This window comes from Trichoderma atroviride, chromosome 7 (assembly GCF_020647795.1).
Source record: "Trichoderma atroviride chromosome 7, complete sequence".
Taxonomy (NCBI): domain Eukaryota; kingdom Fungi; phylum Ascomycota; class Sordariomycetes; order Hypocreales; family Hypocreaceae; genus Trichoderma; species Trichoderma atroviride.
The window spans coordinates 261,371-281,391 of NC_089406.1; the positions used below are offsets into that span (position 1 = coordinate 261,371).

A 20,021-nucleotide genomic window follows, 5' to 3' on the forward strand; every position below is an offset into this window, starting at 1 on the left:
TTGGAGTTACTGTTTATGTCCCATACGTTCTCAGCGTCTAATTCAGATTGTCCTGTGCAAACATTACTTGGAGTAGTTACATTAAACTCGAGCTGCAACTAAACTCATGTAGATTCCCCATAACAGGCCAATGAAGCTTAGAAACACGATGCGGCGGTGCACAGGAATGAAACTGAAGCTGACAATTGAAGCAACTGGCCAAATCTTGTATCCCGCAATGATGATGGGTATTGTTTCCTTGGTTGGGATGACGTTAGTTGTAGCATCGAATAGCCCAATGGTTAAACACTCACAGTTTTTATGTTGGATGCTATCTGAATGGCAGGCTGGCCTTTTAAAATTCCCATGACGACCAGGAATGCCACTGTATTCATAATGGCCCCGGCAGTGATGCAGTCAATGAACCATTTGGCGAGTGTGTTGCGAATGCTAAACTTGGATTGCACTGATGCTTCGTTTTGCAGTTCAATCCCTTCTTCAATGGATTCTTCCATGGCTCTGAGCTCAATGTCTTTATCGCCATGATTGTGCAATTGATGCGTGGGCGGATATGCAGGTAGAGCCTTTTCGAGAAATTGCTGCCATATGTAGTTTGGCGGAGCAGTAATGAGAGTGTATGTAATGAACCGGGCGAGTTGGATAAAGTCTAAATAGAAGTTACGCTGCGAACGATGTAAGTGTGAGGTCTTGAACATTGTAAAGGGGTATTTGAAACGTATCCAATGAGATTGTGCCGATCAGAGAGTCTTACATTATTCCAGTATGCCTCAATAAACTGAGCACAGAAATTGGAGACGGTCGACAGAAACGCCGCCTGCAGCGTCGCTGTCATCATTGGAGACGGCATCTTGGGCCGCAATTGCGTTAATTTGTCTACCTGGGCTCCTGTCGAAGATGTACGTGCAGCAATTGTTTAGAGTTTCGAGGGAGAAGAAAAAGGAATGTTTCGCAAATGAATCCACGTCAGAGCCAGGAGGGCATCACGTGAGAGGCCGGAGTATGGATGGTGATCTACAAAACAAGTGGAATTTTGGTGGAGATGGGCGAGTCGGTGTTGTGAGGCTTAAGATGCAGGAGTTTCGAAATAGAGAGTATGAAAGCGTATAATCTATTCTTCTATATAATTGATATTGTGTACTTTGCGTAACTCAACATGAGGATGTTTAATTGCATTGCCATAATATCCAAATCTTGTTAACCCAGAAACGCCACTTTCGCAATTCCCTATCTGGCATCTCACTGAGGAATCCTTACCACAATTCGCCCTGTTACTTGGCCATGCTTTAGTTTCTCAAAAATCTCTGGGATTGCTGAAAATTCTTCCACTTTGACCGTCGGATGGATTACTCCCGCAGCAGCATGTTGTAGAAGCTCCTCCATCTGCCGCTCAGTCCCTACCATCACCCCTGTGACGGTGAGTGCTATGGCAGAATTAGCAATATGCCCTATATATTTAGTTTTGGATCAGAAAAGAAAGCATACCTCTTGCGGCAAATACACTGGCTGCCAAGGGAAAGTTAAAGGTAGCAGCAGGCAAACCTATTATTGCCAGTAACCCATTGTTCCGAACCAGCTTTGGGGCAAGCTCAAAAGCGGCTTCTGATCCAGAAACAATGAGACAGGCGTGAGCTCCTTCTCCGGTGATCTCTCTCACTCTCTGCTCAACATCTTCGGTAGCGAAATCAATGAATTCATGGGCACCGCATTGGAGACTGAGCTCGCGTTTGGATGACCCGGTATCGACTGCGATGACCCTGAATTTCCTCAGCCTGCTGGCAATCTGGACTCCGACATGTCCTAAACCTCCGCCCGAACCTGATACAACGACCCATCCATCCTTTGGAATATGTGCGTCAAGTTTTGCAATTCCGCCCATCATTGTTAATCCTCCGCATAGCAGAGGAGAGGCCACCTCGTCTGCCACGCCATCGGGGATAGCCGTCAAATATCGTGAGTCTGCAACGACGTATTGCTGTAGAGTTCCTTGAGCATGAACACCTGTATAGGCTGGTTTCATGCAATGATTTGAAGACCCTCTTTGGCACTCTGAGCATTGGCCGCAGGCACTGTGAAGCCATTTCACGCCTACACGCTGTCCAAGCACTGACTCTGAGACATTCTCGCCTATTTTGACGACAATGCCAACGCCTTCGTGGCCAACGACCGGCTTGTAATTACTCCATCCAAGTAGTGCTCGAACTTCCGATCCGCTGAATAACGTTTAGCAAGATGCTTTTTGGGGGAGAAAAGAGGTCAAAGACCTACCAGACACCGCTATAAGCCAATTTGACAAGAACTTGATTCTTGCCTGGTGTTTCGACCGGATATGCGTTGTCAATTCGCACTGTACCGTTTGGACCTGGTTCTTGTATGACGGCTGCGGTCTGCAGTGTGGGAATCGGCGTGGTCATCTTGGCCTTGCGTATAGAATGAGCTTTGGGAGTAGTTGCGTGATACAGGTGGATTAGTGGTTGAGTGTAGATTTGATTTAAAACATAAGGTTCTTTTGAGATTATATACTTGGCAGCGGCCTGGGCCATCCATTTTAGTATCGAATTTACGAGTTCTGTAGGCTTAGCAGATCCCCGCATCGGCAGTGGGCTTCGGAAACTTTTAGTGGGGGAAACATGTAGGCAGAGATTGAGGGCCGGCTTTGATATCGGCAGTGGATGCGTCGAGTCAAAAAAATCACTTCGGCTTCATGTTTATATCCTTTGTCTACCGTAGCGCTGAGACGTGTTGTAGCTAGCTACATGTAACTTCGCCGCTCTAGATCTATAGGACCTATGAATAGTCCATGGCTATGAGCAAGGTATCGGATAATGCTGACTACAGGCATCTCTCGTTGATGCTATAGGCCCTCTATGCTATTGAACCAAAATGTTCTTTTCTGCTAAATCCTTTTCAAAAGCAGCTGCAATATCCAGCACTTTGCCATCATATCCGCTGCCGCCTTGGAATGTGATGCCAAATGGTAGCCGGACTCCTCCATCTTCGGCCCATCCGGCATTGACGCTGACTCCGCATAAATCAATGACATTCCCTGGATGTGTGAAGATACCAATCTTGGAATTCGGAGTAATCGGACTTTCTTCTATTTCTTGTATAGTCGGATGCCATGGCACGGTTGGCATGACTAAAACGTCAATACCGTCTTCGAACTTATTGAAGACTTGTCGTCCTTTGGCAGTACATTCCATTTGTATGGCCTGGTCTCTATATACCTCCCAGCCTTTCAAATCCGACGACAGAACCTTCTGGATAACTAATTTAGTCGTCCGATGAAGTGTGTCAATCTTCTCTGAGAGAAACTCGTAGCCGATTGAAGCGAGACGTTCGTGAATAAGGGATGCACCGTAAATGAGATCGCCCGCTGTGGCAAATGGCGTGTAATCGATCTCAACGAGCGTTCCTCCAATTGACTGCAGTGTATCAACAGCCTTTCTAAACATCTCTTGGTATTCCTTTGAACACAGATGTAAAAGGGAATCTGGAGGTACGCCAAAGGTAAAGCCCCCTTCTTTTGGTCCTCGGAAATCCACCGCCCACGTTGGCAAACTTGCCGGTGGTTTGGCATATGGATCGAGAGAATCGTGCCGATCAAGCACATACCAAACCTGTCTTGCATCGGCCACGGAAGGTGCTAAAACGCCAATTGTATCGAGACTCTGGCATGCAGGCACCGCACCTCTGGCGGAGATTGTGCCTTTGGTGGGTTTGAAGCCAACGACGCCGTTAAAGGCAGCAGGGGCACGAACACTCCCCGCTGTATCAGTTCCAATGGCAAAGGAAACAAGTCCAGCGGCGACGGCGACTGCAGATCCGGAAGATGAGCCACCGGGGACGTGATCTTTGCTGTGGAAGCAGTGCAGATCACCATAGGGCGAGCGACGTCCCACCAAGCCAGTTGCAAGCTGTTCAAGGTTCAATTTCCCTATATAGATTGCCCCCGCGTCGAGTAGATGTTGAATTGACGGAGCTGTAAAAGTGGCCGTATATGCGTAGCTTTCGCATGCTGCTGTAGTGACCACCCCTTCAACATCAATGTTGTCTTTTATGGCAAACGGGATGCCAAAAAGAGGCGGGAGAGGCTTTCCAGCATATGTTGCAGATAACTTTCTAGCAGCCGCTAATACATCCTCTTGAGATTGCCTAGAGATCCAAACAGCGGGATTGATATTCTCATACTTTGCTATGCGGTCAAACACAGAAATTATAATGGCTTCTGGCGTGATACGACCATCCTTGTAGAGGCTCCTGAGTTGATCGATAGAAGGAAGCGTTGGAGAGTTGAGATTATAATCAGCTGAGGACGGAATAAGCTGGCAAAATTGCTCTACTTCCGCAGCGAACTCTGAGCCGTGGCCGACATATCCGAAAAGGCCGTTTTGACAGCAAAGAATATCCAAGGACGTGGCTACCATATTTTCGTTAAATCCTGCTGTACAGTCTGATAGAGCGCAGCATTCATAGCCTCTGTCATTGCCCTCTCTAAGTGTACTTGTTACGCAACATCTACACGAATAATTAGTCACATATGCAGCCAGTACGGTCTACATCTACTTACTCAGTCGTTACTCCAGCAAGGATCAAATGTGTAATGCCCCTGGCCAACAACAATCGATGGAATTCAGTGCCCCAAAAACTCCCTTTCCCAGGCTTATCTATAATTGGTTCTCCAGGATGTGGCTTCAGTTCGTCGATAATATCATGGCCTTTCTCGCCTCTTACAAGCAGCTTTCCCATGGGGCCCTCATCGCCAATGCCCAGTGATTTGCTGCCGTTTGGTGCGCTCGTTTGCCTCAACCTCTTCGCGGCGGGCAGATCGGAGAGGTTTGGAAGATGGCCTTCTCTGGTGAAAATAACATGCATGCCAATAGATCGGGCGGCTTCTAGCGCCTTCCGGACATTGGGAACGATTTTGCGAGCAGATGAAAAGGCAGCAGGATTTGCGCAAACAACAGACCCGAAGCCATCTGGGTCTAGGAAGTCTCGCTGCATATCAATTATTACCAGAGCCGTGGTTGCAGCAGGGCAAGAAAACGCATATGGGCGAGCATTTCGAAGCAGCAATTTTCCGTCTGGGGCCATATTGAGTCTCTAAAGAGCGGTAAACAGAGTCGAAAATACAGCGAGGTAGAATGGCGATGTTGGGCTTATTGCGCGGAGAAGTGACATTTATATGCGGGGTGATTTAGCACGACGGTCGTCCTAGCCATTGAGCTTCCGTGCTCGTCCGAGCTTACAAAGCATGTCGGGCATGAATTCAATAGTGATAACTGTACCTTTCACGTAGCTTCACTTGATAAAGAATATGTAAGGAAGGCTACTTGGGACATCAAGTCGCTGTTCCTATCACGATATATCCAACTTGGTAGTATTAGTGCCAAGCGATTTGCCAGCACTTGGGAGGGGTCAATGTGAAGCAGAACTAACAGGCTATTGTAATCGGCGAGTAAACCTGAAAGAAGCAAGAATGCTACTTTTTCCTGTCTCTCCATCGAAAATCCTATTTAATTTTTGATACAAGGAATAGTTGGAGGGAGTGGCTTGATTGGCGCCCAATGTACTTTATTTGTTGAGACGTGGCGATGAAGCAATGAGGCCAGTATGGTTGGATATAAGCTTAAAAATTCGGGCAAATCTCCTTTCTAGTTAAAAAGATCATGCTTCAAATAATAGTAGTGACATGAAAATTGAAGGGCGAGAAGCAATCATAATACACGGATCCTGACAATATATCGATAGGTATATAGGCAACCATCTCAGTATATTAACCTCAAGACTAGCTCTCTATCCTATGTTCGCTTTCATAATCATTTTCCCATGCTCTCTACAAATCCAAATCCGTGGAGCTAGCAATCTCTTTCCACTCCTGACACACATCAATCGCAGCCTGGGCGGCTGCAGTGATGTCCTCGATGGCATCAACACCCAAGGGCAAGAACGAAGGCATTTCTTTGCCCTTAGCTACGCCACTGGACGTAACCACGTCGTAGATGACCTGAGCACCCTTGACAGGGTCTCCTCGCTGCTTGTCGGCCTCAAACGCAATGACGCGCTGGTTTTCTTCGCTGATCTCTCGGTAATCCGCGATGCCGTTGCTCCCACTTATTGATCTGAAATCTCCATTCTGCTTCAACAACTCTGTGCGGAATCGGCCGGGCTCGACCAGCAAGTGTTTGATGCCAAGTGGCTTAACTTCAGCAGCAAGACCAAAACTGAGCAAGCGCAGAGCTGCCTTGGAGGCATTGTATACACTGGCGGCTGGATGAGCAAACCATGCGGCCATTGATCCGATGGTTACCAGAGTTCCGGATTTTCTGCTCCTCATGTGAGGAAGAATGGCGCGGTATACATTCAGTGCTCCGAAAACATTTGTTTGGAATTGTTGATGTGTGTCTTCAGGCGAGAGATCTTCCAGAACCCCCATTTGGACGTAAGCCGCACAGTTGACGATGACATCGATTGGACCATGTGATGAAATAATGTTGTTCATATCTTGCTTGATCTTGTCCAGAGGCTCATTCTGGTCAAGGTAAGCGAAGCTGATGTTCTTTTCTTGAGTTTGCTGGGCTTTCTTCGGTGAGCGCGTTGTGGCAACGACCTTGTTGCCTTGCTTTGCAGCGACAATGGCGAGATGGAGGCCAAGGCCTGATGAGGCGCCTGTAACGAGCCAAGTTTGAGGAGACATTTTGCTTAATTGTATGTGTGTTTGATGAGGTTCCGGTGTATACTTGACTGTGATACTGAACTATTCGTTGAGGAGAGAAGTCGATTTACCACCCCATGAGAGCAGGAAGCTTCATCTTTATACTTCAGCGATCAAGCCACTCTGGGTAATCTGGGTCTAGCAATCGCTGGATCATCTCGAATTCCTGATCTCGGTATGACTCACTTGATAAAAGGCCTCTTTTTGGCCACTTTTCTTTCGAAACATGTTCTTTTCATGAAGCTATTTGTCTGTTTGTCTGCTCTTCTCCGCGATGGCCCGTCCTAGCGGATCTTGCCAGAGCGGATGAGAGCGGACGCGAGCGGATAGTGGAGCGCGGGGCCGCCACTTCGGCGTTTGCAATGCACTAAAGATCTGGTTTTGACACTTGCGGAGATAAGTTTGTGGAGAAATGGAGTTTATACTACGTGCATTAAGGCTCCGGAGTTGAAGGCCGGCTGCATGGCGTTCTGCTGAATCTGTACTCTGGTGCAAAAGCCTAACGGGATTTGGAAATACGTTTATAACAAGGAACAAGTCTTGAAGTCTTGCAGAGACGACTGATTGCCACTGGAGCCTTACAGGTGTCTTCACATTTGTTTCCTAAGTATGCAGCTTCGGCTTATGAGGCCGTGTAGCTCGGGTTGACACTCTTTGTGATGCTAACGTGGAATATCAAGCAGAAAAAAGCATACGCGAGAGAAGCTATAAATATTGAAGGTAATAAAATTTTACAAAAGAGCGAATAGCTCAAGGTATCGATATACTGGGAGGCTGAGGTCTCATCGCCACAATTTTAACATGGCGGGAGATGTAGAGATAGGCAGAGCTACAATTACTGCCATTCAGATGGCTATGAGGTCTCTATATAGAAACAAAGAGTAATATTCCTGATGGAGGAAATACAGTGAGGTGTGGTGGAAATGGCGACTTCTAACGAGATTACGAAAAGTGGTTCTGCTGATATCAAGATGACGATATGTGCCAATGCAGCCCATAAAAACCGATGGCCCTGGCTCTATAACAATAAAGGTTTACGAAGAATATTTTGGATGTATTTCGATATATAATTGTCAGGAATGCACAGTGGATATTTTGTTGCTTCCATGTCCAAACAATCCGGTTATACAGTTTGTATCATCTGTCGAAATCGTGTCTATGCCTATTTCCCTCTTAGTAAGCGGCAAATTGATCTATAGGTCTGGTTGTAAAGTGGAAACAGCATATCCCTGGTAATAGGTATACCTTTTCTTTAGCGGCTGTTCAACGTTTAGGTTCTGACACAATACTAATCATTGTGAAACGGGCATTTCTGCAGCACCCTCGTCCAATGTCAGGAAACAAAAGATACCAGCTGGCCAGAAATGTCTCTTGTTGCTGAGTTCTTAACCCTCTTATCCTATCTATAGTAGTTATATCGATTAAAACGTCTTTAACTCCTAACACGTGTTGTGTTAACCGCAATGCCCAGTGGCGATGCGACAGTTGCATATTAATCTTTTTTCTCTTCTGGTAAATTTACATTCAAGCATATTCAATGAAGCAAAGATAATTCCTTGGTGACATTATTCATTGTACTTAGGCATTTCCCCTTCCTTTTAGACGATATAGCTAATTGTTTTCTAATGCATCGTCAAATTTAGATAGTTGAGCCTATAATACTCGTGGACGTATGTGGTGATGTGGAACATGGATCTTTGTTTTAACGTTGAGAAATCACATTGACAGAGCTGGGATCGGGAAGTTCAGTAATCAATCATCCGATAGTCCTCACCTAGCATTCTACAATATGGAACTCCTGTAGTTCTTGTTAATGAATCCTCGTGCTCTTTTATAGGGGGGGTTCAAGTAAATGTCCTGACAGGTGGGGGAACTACTATTAGCGCTGACCGTTCAGTGGATTCAAGTTTCTCTCCTATTCAAGGTTCTCCTGTGCTGACTGTGTTATATAAGAATCTGATAGAGTTCGCCTTCTCTGTCAAAACCTATTTTCCCCTCAGTATTCAACCCTTTTTCTGCAGATTTACTAAGTAATTTCAAATCTCTTCCATACCGCTACTATGAGTCCATTTCTATCAGTAACAACGATGCCTCAGTGGCCTGTACCAACTACGAGCTTAGGTGTTGTTGCGGCTCGGTTTCAAGAAGACCTCGTACCCTGGCTCCCAGTAGCCAACTACACCTATGTTTATGACAAGGGTCATATCCCACAATCCAACGACACTGTTGACCACGACGCTTTCCGCTCTTACGTTGAGCTACCCAACATCGGTCGAGAGGGACACACACACTTATACCATATTGTGAATAACTGGGATACTTTGGAAGATTACATGGTCTTCTCTCAAGCAGCCCCATTTGATCTAATTGGATCTGTTGTCAACACCACGAGCCAAATGGTGGAAGTAGCGCTTCAAGTCCATCCCGGCGAAGTCAATCCTTTCGATCCAACTCTTTTCCACGATGTGGATGATTGGGCCAAGATCAATTGGACTGATCCCAAAGAAAGCATTTGGATGACAGCAAGCGAGCTAAAGTCTCTTGTCTTTGCGCCGTATACACCGGCAGAGCTATGGGAATTTGTGTTGGAAGAGGACCATCCACCAGCTATTCGAGCCGCACATGGCGGTATTTTTGCCGTTCGCCGAGATACAATTAAGAGCCGCCCACGAGAAGTATATGAACGTGCCTTGCAACGATTTGTTGAAGCCAATGTTACAAACCCCGAACTCGGCTTCATGTGGGAACGCTTCTGGACACCAACATTTTCTCAAACATATTGGCTCCCGGAGGTGGAGAATCCCTAAGATATTTCATGATACTTAGTCTGTGGGTATATTGTGAAGGAACCTTTCCAAGGATAGTATCGGTGTCCTGATGTAGGAACTTACGTCCTATAATAAAGCTGTCTACAAGGCGTATTAGCCCACCAGCTTTGGTGTTGACCTGAACCTGTTTAATGCTGCTTTGTGGATATTGACACGGCAGATAGTAACATACAATTAATCCCAAATGTATTAATAAATAAATTCTCTAGATTCCATATGTATATTTGGGTCTGGTTCACTGACGAGCAACGAAAGGTTCAGACCCTAATAGCTCAATTCGAGTAGCCGGAAACAAGTCAAATTTTTGTTGATCACTTACATAGGTTATATATTTTGTTTATGGAATAGAAGTTTTCAACTCGCCATATACTGTTGCCACGGTTTCATAGATGGATAGGATAATATAAATTCTTGATTTGCCTCAAGTCACAATTCACAAACAAGCAATAAGTGATCTAGATAGACAATACGCCGCTATGTAATGGTCGATGCGCACATGCCATATTGCAGTCACTGCTATGCTAACATCTTGATATGCCGGTATATAGCCTGGAGAGTAGATACTATGATGTATTATATCTTTTCATCTCGTCTACCGTACCAAAGTTGGTTCAAGTAGCAGCAAAACGGTTCGCTCTGGGGCTAAATTTACCGCCAGCTTCTAACTAATAATTCAGCTACACTGTCTGACCAAATAAGATCAAATCGAGTACGTTGGCGTTTCATTGAAGTAATGAGAATATTCGCTATATTGATAATCTTCAATTACTGTAGATTCAAGCTGGTCATTTTAAGTGAAGCTGCAAGATGGCTACGTCCGCTGTTGCCCATAGGTTTACTTCTATACGGTCAGAGCGCTACAGGGATACCTATAATGATCGTAAACTACAGCAGAGTTGTAAAATAGCCGAAGGGAGAAAAACTGTGTTTCGCCAGCTAAGATACCTTCAGCTTTCAGCTGTATGAGATTAGGTCTGATTATCTCTTTTTATCTCACGTGTATTGCAATTCGTCGACAGACTACATATAGCCACAGCGCTTAGCGAGGTGCTGTGGCTAACGTTTGCTTGTCGCGACAATGTTACGGCTCTTCTACAATTCAGCTGTCAGCTGTTTCTTGAAAGCCACTCTAATCCAGCCAGCTTCTGTGTAAGCCTAAGCCACTGTTTGCTCACACATGTTTATTGATTCTAATTGTGTGCAGCGTTCAGTATTAGAGTGCATCATTGGTTGATTAGGTACTTGTGCTTATACCTCAATAGTCTTCAAGCGCTACAAAATCGAGCTAGACAGCACGCAGACTCGAGGCCCAAATCCAACTATACGAGGTATCAATATTATAATTATTGAGATAAAAAAAGAGTCTTTCCTTTCTTTATGCCGTCTTCCGCGCTTTCCATTCGTTCTTTACAATGACAGAGGAGCGAGGGAGCCTCCGCAAACTTTTGCTCGCTGAAACTGAGACGCTCAGCTTACATGTAGCCGTTCACTGACTAAAAACAACCCGAATCCGCGTCAAGTCGGAGCTGAACATGGTACATGTAAATTAGGACTCATGAGTGGTCTATCAGCTTGGCTTTGAGCCAATCTGTCACAAAAACTAGAGAGTCACAGGACAACCATTGAATGCTTGTGATAAAGCACGCAAACGATTATTTATAGTTGCTTACAGCCCTTTCAGATTGTCCTGGCACTCGAAAGCAGGCAGCGCAAATCCGGACAACCTGATACCAAACAATCAGATAATTATTATTTTACTATTTTGCGCCTGTTTCAGAGTCTTCTGCAATTATTTAACAATGCCTTCTTCCATTCCATATGATCCCAGCCTTGTGATGGGCCAGATTGTCAACAAGGAAGCCCTCCAAAATGTCGAAGATATTGCTGGATACGAAGCACCTGCCGATGCGGCTCAAGACAAATACAACGGGCTCTTGGCATCGAAGCGAAGTCTTGATATGACACTCATAGAGCTTACTGGTCTAAAACTCGGTGAAGATGCCCTCAAGCCACTTCAGCAAGAAATCGAGGCTTTCAATAAAGATGTTGCTCTCGCGGCGGTTGACTATGCCAAAGCAAAAATCGTATCTGAACAAAACATTGCAAAAGTCCGCGCCAAAATTCCGCAAGTTCATGTGCAGTGGGAGAGCCCGGTAGATTACAACAGAACGGGATACAAGACATTTCCTCTTGCTGCCGATTCTATAAACTTGGACGTCCAATACTTTTCTACAGAGACAAATGATCAAAAGTCTCAATCTTCAGCAGACGATATAGCTTCATTTGCGACAGCAAAGATGGAGAAACTAGGAGCGAAACGCACGGCTGAGTTCGCCGCCAATGTGAAGAGTCAAGTTAGTAGCCAAAGAGAAAAACACGACATCGAAGGCACTCTTGTCATAGCTGCCACCTGCACGCACAAGAATGCCACAGTCTTGGCTCCATTCATAATGAATGTAGATAAAGCAATCAAGGTTTGGAATCAGATGCATCCGGATCAAAAAGATCGAATCAATCCAACAAGTCCCGCGGCAATGCTGCAGCTCGCCGAAGAGATTGAGTCACCGGAAGGTGTTGACGGCAAAGGCAAGCCCTCAATGACCATCATCTCAGGCGTAACGTACGGATCCAGCTTTGTCGGAATGGTTCATATCTTGAGATCGAGCTCGACTATGGCCAGTGAGAAATTGAAAAGTATCGCCTCAAAGGCTCAGGTGCAGTTAGAAGTGGGCGCGTTTTTTAATAAAATGCAAGGAGGTTTTGGCGTCGATGCGAGCTTTTCCAACGACGTCAAGAATCTGCTCAGCACACAGAATGTTCAGTCGCACGTCACCATGACCTGCATGGGCCTGATTCCAACTTTGAAATCCAACGAAATACAACTGGGAGTCAAACAATTTGCAAGCTTCGATCCAAGGTCATCTATGGAACAGATCCAGGAGATTCAAAACGCCACAGTCGCAGATCAGGCAACTGTTGACAGCGCTGCAGCAGCAGCAAGAACAGGAGGAGAGATGGTTGCTATGCAAGGCGGAAAAGTGAAAGCCGCATTGTCGGCACTTGGAGATATCGACAAGGAAAATAACAAAATCCTAGACATCAACTCCATGATGGAAGCGCTCGACGACTACATTGCAAAAGCTGCCAATCTCACCGGTGGCGTTCCCATTAACTACTATCTGAAGCCAATCACTAAGGATATGCTGGCGGAAATGTGGATTTCCAAGTACTACCCAGGCGAGTATATGCAAATCAAAGGTGATGATAGCGAGGACTCTAAGAAGCCTGGAGATAATAATAACTCCTCTTCGAATAACAACAATACTACTAGTGGTGGGGATGAGAATGAAGATAGTTAGTTGAATTGGGGAGCAAAGATGCAGCATGAGTAGTAGTGCCAAATATGAGGATTGCACTCAAGTCAAGACCGTATTTGGCACATCACGCTTTCTGTGCGTTTCTTTTGTTAGACACTCTATGACTTACACTTAATTCAAGATTTTTATCACCTGCTTCTTCTTTTCCTCTTATTAAAGCGATTGATGATCTATAACAAAGTTTCCATCGCGTGCCAGTGAACCAGGCTAAATTAGAGAAAGGCTCCGCTGAGGTTTATTCCATGCCATACGCTGTGTGCATATCGACACGCCTTTTATTGTATAGCCAGGTATGATATTGGAGCCTTTATAAAATCCATCTATAAACTTGAAAGCCATCATACTCTTGCATGTTCGCTCGCAAGGGCGGGCGCAGTTGCATGCGCTGTGTCAGCAATCGTTGCTGCCTAGCTAGGCTGCTGACGCTATTTATGCTTGAATCAGATTGCCGAGAAAGGCGACTGAGAAAAGACAAACCGTTTGCTGTATTCTGTATTCTCCTAGTGAACTGTTTCAGCGTTTTATGTCACTAGCAGGATAATGAGAAATTCTCACAAAATGTGGAAACAAATCGCCCAAGAAGCGCAAGCACTCCGTGACGAAACACTTGCGGAAGTTGGAGTCAACATCCAAATCCCAGCTCAGCTTTCAAGAAACGTTACCGATATCCCTGATAAAGTATTATCTGCTAGCAGTGCTAGAATAACATCTTTAGCGCCTCAAGAGATTATCACCCTGGCATCTGAACGCAAAATCTCTGCTCAAGAGGTAGTTCAGGCCTTTCTGGAGAGAGCCGTCATTGCTCAGAATCTTGTATGTCGCTTGTACTTTTTCGCTCCTTAATCACATCGTCAAATGCTGATAACTATTGGTAGACAAACTGCCTAACTGAACTTCTCCCTCAACGAGCCATCTCCCAAGCTATTGAGCTCGATGGTCGCCTCCTAGACAATTCAACTTCGCTTGGGCCGCTTCACGGGCTGCCAGTGAGTATCAAATCTCACATCGGCATTGCAAATCGACCTCTTTCGTCTGGCTACTGTGCTCCATTCCATTCACGTCCACACCCTGATGCTGATGCGCTGGTGGTCCAAATTCTTACACGGGCCGGAGCCATTGTCCATGCTCGAACAACGGAGCCGCAGAGCATGATGCAGCTTGAGTGCGCGTCGAATCTCTATGGAGTCACCACGAATCCTTATTCCAACATCCTTATGTCTTCAGGCGGCTCGTCAGGAGGAGAAGCTGCGCTGATTGCATTGCGCGGCTCCGTATTAGGCGTCGGCAGTGATGTAGGCGGATCGATCCGCGTTCCAGCCGCTGCTTGTGGGATTTATGGACTGAAGCCAACCTCATTTCGGGTACCAACTACTGGCTGGAGTAGCACTCCGCCCGGAGCTGATCCAATTGTCACTGTTTTGGGTCCGATGAGCGTCAACCTGGAAGGCCTAGAGACTTTTATGAGAGTCGTGACGGCTGCAGAGCCGTGGCACATTGAGCCAGCAATAATACCACTGTCTTGGAGGGCGGTCGATATTACCCCGAGCAGAGAAAAGCCATTACGTCTAGGTATTCTATGGCATGATGAAGTCGTTAAGCCACACCCACCAATAACGAGAGCGCTGAGAGAGCTTGTAGATAAAGTGAACAAAATACCGCATGTAGAAGTGGTCAACTTTCCGCCATATAAACATGACGAGGCGTGGGCCATTGCATCGAGCCTTTACTTTACCGATGGAGGTGAAGCTGATCTGGCCGTTATGGCTGAATCCGGTGAACCGCTGCTACCGTTGACCGAGTGGATCATCAAAGACAACCCAGGGGTTAAGAAGTTGAGTCGAGATGAGCTAGAATACTGGCTAGAAGAACGAGAGGAATTCCGGATGGAATACTCGCAGCACTGGAACAAGACTGGAGTCTTCAACAAAGCTTTGGGCGCTTGGGAAAACACTGTGGATGCTATCATCTGCCCCGTGGCGCCTGGGGTAGCTACGAAGCACAACACGGCCAAATACTGGACATACACTGCGGTGTGGAACTTGCTCGACTATCCAGCACTTGCTTTTCCCGTCGGTAAAGTTGACAAAACGATAGATGTCAAGGAGAATAGGAAGCGGTTCATGAGCGACTTGGAGAAGGAAAATTGGAAATTATGTGAGTTTAATCCCAATACGACTGCCAAGCGTGGGCTGAAAGCTGATAACCGCAGATCGCCCCGAGCTATTCCATGACATGCCGGTCGGATTACAGATGGTTGGGCGAAGATTTGACGATGAAAAAGTTATTGCTATTCTCAAATTTTTGGAGCAGAATATTTAGAATATGTTGTGGTAGGCGAAAGTCGGGTTCAGCATGAGAAGAGTGAGGCATAATATCGCAGTGTAGAATGCTTTCATATTTAAAATACATGGTCCATGGTCTATCATAGCAATATGCCGTAGAACGAATAATTTGTACTAGCCAGGGTATGTACTGCTAGTTACAATCTCAATTAACTTCCAAAACTGGTAGAAAGGTGGGTGGTAAGATTGCCTAGACGAGAAAATTAATTCGTCGTTTTCGTTGATACGCCTTAAGCCTTCTTTAATTTAACTTTTGATGCTGCATAACTGAGAATTCTCTGTCATACGGGGCGAGTCGCAACGTAGAAGATAAGCAGTAAAGCGCCCAACCTCTAAGGATATGACGTACTTGGATTCAAATACTATCGAGAGAGTGGTATGATATTTCGATGCCCGTCGTCAATCTGTCTCATCTGTCCCTTAGTATGGTGAGGTAGGTATGCCTTTCATTGCCAAATGCCTTCACGCCCTTGAGAGCTCTTCGCGCTCTTAGATTGCTATACTTTTGGTATGATGTAGACAAATGTGTGATAGTTTCCTTTGATCCATAGATTGAGACACTTACAAGTACAATCGTGGTGAAATTCGCTGTAAGAATTCACTCTATCTGATATCCGTGTCAGAAGGTTGGGTTCCGCGTACCAGCCATAAGCTCAGCAATCGCTGACCAAATGCCGATCGTCTTACGTCTTGATTAACACTTGATTTCCAACGGTGTGTCTGTGGCTTTAAACTTGGCTTGAAGCATGTAATCATAAATATTGCGACAAAAAGAAACTTATTATGTAGTAAGCCTATAACAAAGACTGCGTGACCATGAATAATTATCACGAGATATTGATAACACATACTCATAATAAGTAGCTCTTTGTTTACGCGACTTTTACATCATTTCAATGCCCCAGATAAATTACCAAAACACGAATGGCTTGAGTCTAGTCAACATGTCACAATCTACATCCATCTAGTGCTGACTCAGTTTGTTCTTCTGTAGGGAGGATATAACAAACGAGAGACGTCCATGATAAAGACTGCTCCTTCTCACTCTCGTAACCTGTCTTTCATTTCCTTCTCTTGCCTTATACAACAATCTCTTAAATATGACGAATCAGAAAGAAATCGAGGCCCTTATAGATGAAGCCTTTGATAGGCAGAAACGGGGCAATCAGAACGCACCGTGGGACTGCCTTACGGTACGACAACCCGAGACTTGCTCTCTTCGACTTGGGCTAAATAAAACAAGCTTGTAGGACTTACGTCTATCAACGAAGGGCAGTACGCGGCATATCTATACAAAACAGCCCTAGAGACTACGCCTGCTGAATCTCGACCGTTATTGTGGCGGCGCTATGTGGATGCGCTTTCAGAAATGCTCATAGTTGTTGGACTGCCAAGGACTCTGAATGCACTCTACTCAATGATGCCTCTGGTCGAAAAGAGTGATCTAACTTATTTAAAAAGGTCAGACTGGGAAGCCGATACCGCGGCAAGAGGCTGGCAGTATGCAACACTAACACACCATGACTGGGTCGACCGCTATAAGGAGGTTGCCCTATATGCACCTGACGTGGGTAAGTGCATGCTATTTCCAAATAATAGTGGTGGTGGAGGCTAAAACATCTAAGCACATATTACACTGAATCTCTCAATCGAGAAGTTGTTGTCAGATTATTCTGTGCACGATGGGCTTGCAACAATGGCACTGCTATTGACCGTACTAGTCACAACGAATTGTCCACTCCAAGCGTCATGGTACGTAGACGGATATTTAAGACACGGCGGCGAGAGAGAGACTCTTCACGATATTGTTGAGTTTGCGAAGAAGATTGTGCACGATACCGGCAATGAACTCCCTGCGGATTTTCCCAGCGTAGAGGAAATGCTGGGCGGGACAACCCCATAATTACAAAGCAAGAGTAGTAAAGCTCTCTGTGTCTTCAAGATGCAATCTTTCTGGCCTCTCTACCAATACGCTTGGACAGCTCCAAAGGTGCGACCATGCAAGCTTGCATTGCGCGATAATGACATTCAAAGATACTCTCGCTATTACAAATCAAGTTGGAATAAGTGATCAGCTCGAAAGGCTTTCCTCTTGCAACTCTACGTGTAGATTTAATTGGTCTGGAACTAAGATGCGGAAGTTGCCATTGTCTTTAGCCGAGGCGCTGGAATGATCGCGATCAGAACTAAATCCGATCTGAGGCCCACTTGCCTTGACAAACGCCGATGGCAACTTTCGGAGCATTTCTCAAGGTGGTCCACAATCGGCTATCTCGTGAAAGACGGCAGGGTCTCGTTATTGAACACTTTGATGTTATGTAAATATTGATGATTGATAGTATCTCCGCCTTAAACTCCGGGAACAAAACGGAAGAACAGAAAGATGGGTAGCGGGGATAGGTTCGGCGCTACCACCAGAATGTCTTGCATTAAAACCGTCTAGAATTGATATAAATATATAGGTACACCATCACCGAATTGACTGAAGCTCATTCGCGTCTCAATCATTGACTCTTCAGTGTAAAGAAGAATAACAAAAATAGCAACATAGACGGCGCATTTTGCTCACTCGCTCAACCCACATCATCTCTACTCTGCAGCTGCAATCAGAAAATAGCCATCCAAATATGTCAAAAGGACCTGTTTTAATCACTGGAGCTTCCAGTTTCGTTGGTGCTCATGTTCTGGAGCAGTTCCTCTCTGAAGGTACTCCCGTTCGAGGAGTCGCTCGCTCTCAGTCTTCAGCAGATCGCATTCTCAAGGTGAACGCCAAATATGCGTCGCTCTTAACTTTCGTCATTGTGCCAGATATTACGGCTCCAGGAGCCTTTGATGATGCTGTCAAAGATGTCGAGGGAGTCATCCACATCGCCTCTCCCTTCACCATCAACATCAAAGACAACGAGAAGGATTTGCTTATTCCTGCAATTGAGGGCACAACTCAAATACTGGAATCGACCTACAAGTATGCGCCACAGGTGAAGCGGGTAGTCATCACTGCCTCTTTTGCCTCCGTATTCGATCTGTCCAAAGGGTTCCGCCCAGGCTATGTATACTCTGAGAAGGACTTCAACCCGGCCACTTATGACGAAGGCAAGAGTGGCAACGGCATTTTTGCGTATTGCGCGTCCAAGGCACTCGCCGAACGAGCAGCCTGGAAGTTTGTCGAAGAAAAGCAACCACAGTTCACCGTCTCTGTCATCAACCCACCTGTTATCTACGGCCCTAATCACCACTACATCGACAATCTCAGCGAGCTCAACACTTCGTCCGGCATGTTTTACTCTCTTATGAACGGCTCCCGCACCGAAGTACCACCAACAACGACTTGGGCTATTGTCGACGTGCGGGACGTTGCCCGCGCTCACAAGATAGCTTATTATAAGCCTGAGGCAGGTGGCCAGCGATATCTCACCACGTTAGGAAACTTTAGTTTTCAGCAAATTTGTGACATTCTGCGAGAAGAATTCCCCGAGCTTCGCGACCGTGTCCCAGTCGGCAATCCTGGGGCGCCCTTCCCCGACGTTTACGGCGTGGACAACACAAAAGTGAGATCAGAGCTGGGCATAGACTTTATCTCACTGAGACAAATGGTCATTGACACTGCCAAGAATTTTTTGGATATCGAAAAACGCATCGCTGCATCTGCTTAAATGTTGGGGCCGTTGCTTTTTCGGCTAAGATTGAGAGAAGGGAATACGATTGTTTAAGATCAAGACGGATTTGTAATGGATTTGATAGAAAGCAAATGTGTTTGAATTGAAAAGTACCTTGAAAGGTTTAGTTTTATAAACAAGTAAAAATATTTTAAATGTTCATGTGTCATTGTGAATATATATAATAGCAGAGTTTTGCCGTACATCATGAGGTCTTCTACTATCTCAAGTCCGTTGGATGGAACAACACTGCGACGTGCGCATGTTCGAGTTTACTTATGTAAATGACTTACATGGTAGTCGTACGTGCCAACGGCCAACGAAACAAACTAAGCTGTTGTGTCTATTCCCTATATCTTTCAGCCAGTGGGCTTAATAGAGGCAAAAGTTATAGGTTTGGCTGCCCATCGGTATCTTCGTGGCTAAGTAGAGACGTCGAGATGGGTTATTTGACATGGAAACACGAGTTTCAGCTTGCAGGCCCGGGAGAAATATTTCGAAAGAAAACGGAAAAGCCGTACACTGGTGTTTTGGGAGCGCTTGGCATATCCAATGAATGGAGATGATGATGCAGCTCCTCCGATCTAGTGCATGTGGCGACGGTTCATTGTTCACGCTCGACCTGCATTCTACTTCGTCAAGCGATGAATTATTGAGAAGCTAGAGCGTCGTGCATACATCTTATTATGTGCAATAATGCAAGCATTGGAATAGAAGGCCTGTTTTCGGGTCTTTGAGAGGTGTAACAGCAGGGTACATGTAAGCCAAGTACAAATACTCGGCTCGCTACCTGTATGTGCATGCGCACTGCTATCGTCTACTTGGGCATATCGAGCTGCATTTTCACCTTGGCAAGATGGATTATGCTCGGTGAATAATGCTCAGTTTCAATATTTCAAGATTCTTGAACTCTTTCTGCACTCTGTCTTATCTTGAACAAAGGGTGTATTGCTGTAGACCTGGATTAAACTGTCTTTGGCGCCCAATAGGTACTTATACGGGACCGTACAACTGTATGGGATTCTTAGTTAGCAACAACCGCTACAACCACCGCTATAACAACCGCTATAACAAACCGCTATAACCACTATAACAGCTACTATAAC

General features: G+C 45.6%; 9 protein-coding genes across 9 annotated transcripts; 5 read left to right on the forward strand and 4 right to left on the reverse strand.

Moving 5' to 3' along the window:
• Positions 1-81: 81 nt before the first annotated feature.
• Positions 82-910, reverse strand: TrAtP1_012073 (uncharacterized protein; the record flags this gene model as incomplete). Its single annotated transcript, XM_014090471.2, has 3 exons — positions 752-910; positions 294-662; positions 82-237 (listed from the first exon to the last, which is right to left on the reverse strand). Exons 1-3 carry the CDS (start codon positions 845-847, stop codon positions 82-84), a joined length of 621 nt encoding a protein of 206 aa, XP_013945946.1. The 5' UTR covers positions 848-910.
• A 175-nt stretch (positions 911-1,085) lies between these two features.
• Positions 1,086-2,516, reverse strand: TrAtP1_012074 (uncharacterized protein). Its single transcript, XM_014090470.2, has 3 exons — positions 2,266-2,516; positions 1,483-2,210; positions 1,086-1,421 (listed from the first exon to the last, which is right to left on the reverse strand). Exons 1-3 carry the CDS (start codon positions 2,409-2,411, stop codon positions 1,237-1,239), a joined length of 1,059 nt encoding a protein of 352 aa, XP_013945945.1. The 5' UTR covers positions 2,412-2,516; the 3' UTR covers positions 1,086-1,236.
• A 164-nt stretch (positions 2,517-2,680) lies between these two features.
• Positions 2,681-5,155, reverse strand: TrAtP1_012075 (uncharacterized protein). Its single transcript, XM_066115384.1, has 2 exons — positions 4,568-5,155; positions 2,681-4,515 (listed from the first exon to the last, which is right to left on the reverse strand). The coding sequence occupies exons 1-2, from the start codon at positions 5,089-5,091 to the stop codon at positions 2,868-2,870; spliced, it is 2,172 nt and encodes a 723-aa protein (XP_065971482.1). The 5' UTR covers positions 5,092-5,155; the 3' UTR covers positions 2,681-2,867.
• A 678-nt stretch (positions 5,156-5,833) lies between these two features.
• TrAtP1_012076 (uncharacterized protein) lies at positions 5,834-6,694 on the reverse strand (the record flags this gene model as incomplete). Its single annotated transcript, XM_014090468.1, has 1 exon — positions 5,834-6,694. The coding sequence occupies one exon, from the start codon at positions 6,692-6,694 to the stop codon at positions 5,834-5,836; it is 861 nt and encodes a 286-aa protein (XP_013945943.1).
• A 2,105-nt stretch (positions 6,695-8,799) lies between these two features.
• On the forward strand, positions 8,800-9,519 carry TrAtP1_012077 (uncharacterized protein; the record flags this gene model as incomplete). Its single annotated transcript, XM_014090058.2, has 1 exon — positions 8,800-9,519. The coding sequence occupies one exon, from the start codon at positions 8,800-8,802 to the stop codon at positions 9,517-9,519; it is 720 nt and encodes a 239-aa protein (XP_013945533.2).
• A 1,820-nt stretch (positions 9,520-11,339) lies between these two features.
• On the forward strand, positions 11,340-12,899 carry TrAtP1_012078 (uncharacterized protein; the record flags this gene model as incomplete). The annotated part of the gene is made up of 1 exon (XM_014090467.2): positions 11,340-12,899. One exon carries the CDS (start codon positions 11,340-11,342, stop codon positions 12,897-12,899), a length of 1,560 nt encoding a protein of 519 aa, XP_013945942.1.
• Positions 12,900-13,401: 502 nt separating this feature from the next.
• On the forward strand, positions 13,402-16,049 carry TrAtP1_012079 (uncharacterized protein). Its single transcript, XM_014090072.2, has 3 exons — positions 13,402-13,730; positions 13,793-15,071; positions 15,127-16,049. Exons 1-3 carry the CDS (start codon positions 13,458-13,460, stop codon positions 15,234-15,236), a joined length of 1,662 nt encoding a protein of 553 aa, XP_013945547.2. The 5' UTR covers positions 13,402-13,457; the 3' UTR covers positions 15,237-16,049.
• Positions 16,050-16,359: 310 nt separating this feature from the next.
• Positions 16,360-17,162, forward strand: TrAtP1_012080 (uncharacterized protein; the record flags this gene model as incomplete). The annotated part of the gene is made up of 3 exons (XM_014090035.2): positions 16,360-16,452; positions 16,503-16,830; positions 16,885-17,162. The coding sequence occupies 3 exons, from the start codon at positions 16,360-16,362 to the stop codon at positions 17,160-17,162; spliced, it is 699 nt and encodes a 232-aa protein (XP_013945510.1).
• A 724-nt stretch (positions 17,163-17,886) lies between these two features.
• Positions 17,887-18,912, forward strand: TrAtP1_012081 (uncharacterized protein; the record flags this gene model as incomplete). Its single annotated transcript, XM_014090466.2, has 1 exon — positions 17,887-18,912. The coding sequence occupies one exon, from the start codon at positions 17,887-17,889 to the stop codon at positions 18,910-18,912; it is 1,026 nt and encodes a 341-aa protein (XP_013945941.2).
• Between the last annotated feature and the right edge of the window lie 1,109 nt (positions 18,913-20,021).

Bases quoted from the DNA above. Each gene is read 5' to 3' on its own strand.
- TrAtP1_012075 (XM_066115384.1), bottom strand. From the start codon at position 5,091: ATGGCCCCAGACGGAAAATTGCTGCTTCGAAATGCTCGCCCATATGCG. The intron at 4,516-4,567 runs GTAAGTAGATGT...TTATTCGTGTAG, and splicing joins CTTGCTGGAGTAACGACTGA to ATGTTGCGTAACAAGTACAC.
- TrAtP1_012079 (XM_014090072.2), top strand. From the start codon at position 13,458: ATGAGAAATTCTCACAAAATGTGGAAACAAATCGCCCAAGAAGCGCAA. The intron at 13,731-13,792 runs GTATGTCGCTTG...AACTATTGGTAG, and splicing joins CCGTCATTGCTCAGAATCTT to ACAAACTGCCTAACTGAACT. The intron at 15,072-15,126 runs GTGAGTTTAATC...TGATAACCGCAG, and splicing joins GAAGGAAAATTGGAAATTAT to ATCGCCCCGAGCTATTCCAT.
- TrAtP1_012074 (XM_014090470.2), bottom strand. From the start codon at position 2,411: ATGACCACGCCGATTCCCACACTGCAGACCGCAGCCGTCATACAAGAA. The intron at 2,211-2,265 runs GTAGGTCTTTGA...AACGTTATTCAG, and splicing joins TTGGCTTATAGCGGTGTCTG to CGGATCGGAAGTTCGAGCAC. The intron at 1,422-1,482 runs GTATGCTTTCTT...ATTCTGCCATAG, and splicing joins CAGTGTATTTGCCGCAAGAG to CACTCACCGTCACAGGGGTG.